The 3,791-nt window shown below is 34.4% G+C and overlaps 1 protein-coding gene across 1 annotated transcript in view; it reads left to right on the top strand.

Annotated features, from left to right (window-relative positions):
• The first annotated feature begins 486 nt into the window (after nt 1-486).
• Nucleotides 487-3,791, top strand: part of LOC107690994 (thioredoxin domain-containing protein 12-like) — a 4,820-nt gene continuing 1,515 nt past the window's right edge. Inside the window, exons 1-6 of the mRNA XM_016489445.1 lie at nt 487-662; nt 1,148-1,208; nt 2,209-2,261; nt 2,588-2,661; nt 2,832-2,901; nt 3,013-3,096. Of these exons, the coding sequence (XP_016344931.1) occupies nt 560-662; nt 1,148-1,208; nt 2,209-2,261; nt 2,588-2,661; nt 2,832-2,901; nt 3,013-3,096 (445 nt within the window). The 5' untranslated portion in view covers nt 487-559. The remainder of the gene's footprint in view (nt 663-1,147; nt 1,209-2,208; nt 2,262-2,587; nt 2,662-2,831; nt 2,902-3,012; nt 3,097-3,791) is intronic.

Raw genomic sequence — 3,791 nt, 5'->3', positions numbered from 1 at the left:
ACATATGACATATATTAAGATTAAGTATGCAAGATTTTCCATAATAATATCTAATATTTAATAGGAATATTGATATATAATTTTTTCTCTATTCATTTGTTGTGTCTCCCAAATTGTGTAATAAACATCCTTTACCGTCCTGTTTCATAACAGAAGGTCACATTTTGATTCGAAACCCCATAACATTTTCCTGAGATGTTTATTTATGACAAACAATTTGTCAATTAGTCAGATTTAAATGATAATTACAAAATATTATCATATTTCCATTAGGGTCTTACATTTGATCACTAAATGAATGTCAGCCATTTTTAAAGACCAAAGAGAGGGAGTGGTCATGGTGAAACATCCAATCATTTGGTATCTCTGGAAAACCCTGAATGTGCTCTGTACAGGACATTAAAAATGTAAAGTCTCAGAGAAATCGCTAAAACATAATGTCCTCTACAGTGGACAAAACTCAGCGCGCTCCTGTAATTCGGCAGGATTTAGGACCCGGCGGGATTCTATCCGGCACATCTAGGCAGCTCCAGGCAGCTCAAGGCTAACGACCATCGGAATGAAAATGCCGTCGTCTTTATTCAGCATTGCACTGGTTTCTTTTATACTGGTTTTTATTGCGTCACATTTCGGAGAGGTGTTAGCTGATGACAAAGAACGAGGTAAAAATATCTATAAATTTAGACATTTGAGCAAAATAATCCCTATCAACGCTAGCCGTGCTAGACCACCGGCTTCTGATCCGAAACGCGGATCTAAAGTAACACCCGATTGACCGAAATTACTCAGTACTGTCTCAGTGAGGCTAAATGTCTACTGCTAATATATCATTATATCCCATATAGCTGAAAGAGTATGTTTTAAGTGATGAGCTTATTATAAACCTAAATCGATGGGATTTTGCAGCCGCAATTAAGAATAGTAATCATACAAAATGATCAGATTATGTATTTTGACTGGCGTGCCTCTGACATTGCATTGTGTATTGGACGAAAGACTGTGATTAAATCTCTGATCACAGGCGCATTGTTGCAGATCTCTTTGTTCTGTGGTTGTAGTCGTGGCTTGTTCCAACAGGTACGCTTGCACCTAACCGGATGCATGATTTAAATATCTATAATGGACGTGTATGTGTGTATTATTTAAGGATTTGGGGACCATATTCACTGGCGGAGCCTTGAGGATGGGAAGAAGGAGGCTGAAGCAAGGTACATCTGGCTTGATCTAGTTTGTCAATATCCTTTGTACTTTGTAACATTGTAGTTTATGTATTTCTATAAAAGGTAGGCCTATACCAGACTTTCAGAAATATAATCTGGTCAAGTCCAGGCACTTAACCCTATAAAGCCTGCTGTATCATATTTGTGTCAAACAGTATCAAGTGCTCTAAATTATTACATGATCAGTTGTATACAATCTAGCCTACTACATGCCTTCTGTTACTTGACTGATACCGTATATATATATATAATCAAGTAAACTTCAGTCCAGTAAGTGTTCATTTTGAAATATTACAAACAAAATAAAAGTTACTGTAACTTTTATTTTATAAACATCTGTGAAGATTTCACAGCCAAAAAAAAAAAAAAAAACATGTACTACAACCTGAAGTGGAACATTTTTAGAATTATACTAAAATGGCTTTAATTTCTACAAAAAATAAAATAATAATTTAATAAATCAATAAATATTATTTACATACATACATGCATACATACACATATATAAACACAGAATAATTCGCACAATCGAAAAAAAAAAAATAAATAAAATAATCGGATTTGGATCGGCTCTCTCTGACCGATACCCGATCTGAGAAAAATGGCACTATCGGAGCCGATACCCGATATGAATATCGGATCGGCACATCCCTAGTTTGTACATCTCTGAATCATCATCGTACTGCATTATATTTTTTGCCCCCCACAATAAAACCTACAGAACTTTGATCATAAAACTAAGCGTTTAAATATCATCGTACTAAGACATATTATTGGAATATATGCAGTGACTATATAGAGTATTATGTAAGGGATAATGGTGTATCAAATGTGATACTCAATAAAAAAAAAATCCTAGCAGAATGGAATTACATTAGCCATTGTTCAGTGAGGGACTGAGTTATCTTGCATGAAGTTGGCATCTTGCAACATTTGCTTTTGTTTTAAAAGTGATTTCCAAATGTAATTCTGATCTTGTTCTGTCCAGTGGGCTCCCTCTGATGGTCATTATTCACAAGACTTGGTGTGGAGCCTGTAAAGGTATGATGCTGGTTGAGTTATTGAGATTAATGATATACACCGGAATATCTGGAACTTTTCCAATTCGTCTTGAAAAAGGCTGTGCTGCTTGATATTTTTGTGGAAACCATGATACATTTTTTTCATGCTTATTTGATGAATAGAACGTTCAAAAGTCTATTTGAAGTCTATTTTTTTCACAATGTAAAAGTCTTCACTGTCACGTTTGATCAATATCATATTTCTTAATCAAAAAACGTTTGAACGGTAGTAATGTATGATGTATGAATGGCTTATTCTGTTACCTTGAAGTGTACAGATGATTTATGTTTTAAAAATAACTTTAGCATTAAAGCCCAAGTTTGCTGAATCAAAGGACATCTCTGAGTTGGCTCACAACTTTGTCATGGTTAACTTGGAGGTGAGGAGCTCTTCTTCTTATTTACTTTATACATTTTACAAAATGCATATTGTAGATGGTTTGAAAAAAAAAATATATATATACACACCACATGTAGTAATACACATATTCTCAAGAAGGTATGTGTTATTATATTGCATATTCTCATTACATGTCCCATGTGGCTTTAGGATGAAGAGGAGCCAAAAGATGAGGCCTTTAGCCCAGATGGCGGTTACATTCCAAGAATACTTTTCCTTGGTAGGTCATATACATAAACAAATCAACTAAGCAAATGCACTCGTTTAGAACATCAACCATTGTTTAAAGGTAGACTCTGTCTTTTTTTCTTTTTTTTTGTTCTTTGGTAAGATCCCACTGGTAAAGTCCACTCTGAGATCACGAACAAGAATGGCAACCCCAACTACAAATACTTCTACAGCAATGCAGATCAAGGTAAGAAATTCGAAGACAAATGAAATTTAAAAGACACATATACATATATAAATCTATATTTATTTCATTCATTATTGCCGGCCACTTTTTTTTAGCGTTTAAGTATTATTTTAATTTCATTTTTCTCATCAAGTCAAACCAACCAGCGACAAGTGAATCACAACATTACAAACGTTCATTTGAAGTATTTGAAAATCAGACAAAAAAAAAAAACAAAGGTTCAAGACTCTGTACTTAATGCTTTAGTGAAGGAAAGAACTACAATCCCATGAACCATGGCAAACAACAAAGTTAAATCATTGGAGAAATATAAAACTGTCCATTTAAAGTTGTTGATTGTAGACATATAGAAACAACATTAAGTTTATTGCAAAATATGCATATATATTCAAATATTTAACTGTTCTGAGAGCGCGGGAGGACCAACTTGATTCGTGATGCTTCATGGGAGTGGGCGGAGCTTAGCACTCGATTTGATTGCTTCGACTCTCTGTGGGTAATGCAGTTTTTCACTACGGATTCCACTGTTAAACACGATTATTTAAAACAAGTTCAATAATGCGAACTGATGCCTTCAACATAAGCATATACCTTTGATTAACGACCTCAGAGCTCACAGTAGGTCTGCTTTAAAGGTTATCGTTAAAAATGTATTTCCCTATACACTCTAAAAAATGCTGGGTTAAATATAACCC

This window comes from Sinocyclocheilus anshuiensis, unplaced genomic scaffold (genome assembly GCF_001515605.1).
Source record: "Sinocyclocheilus anshuiensis isolate Anshui unplaced genomic scaffold, SAMN03320099.WGS_v1.1 scaffold894, whole genome shotgun sequence".
Taxonomy (NCBI): Eukaryota; Metazoa; Chordata; class Actinopteri; order Cypriniformes; family Cyprinidae; genus Sinocyclocheilus; species Sinocyclocheilus anshuiensis.
Note: the sequence above shows the minus strand (reverse complement) of the source record. Positions and strands in the feature narration are given on the sequence as shown.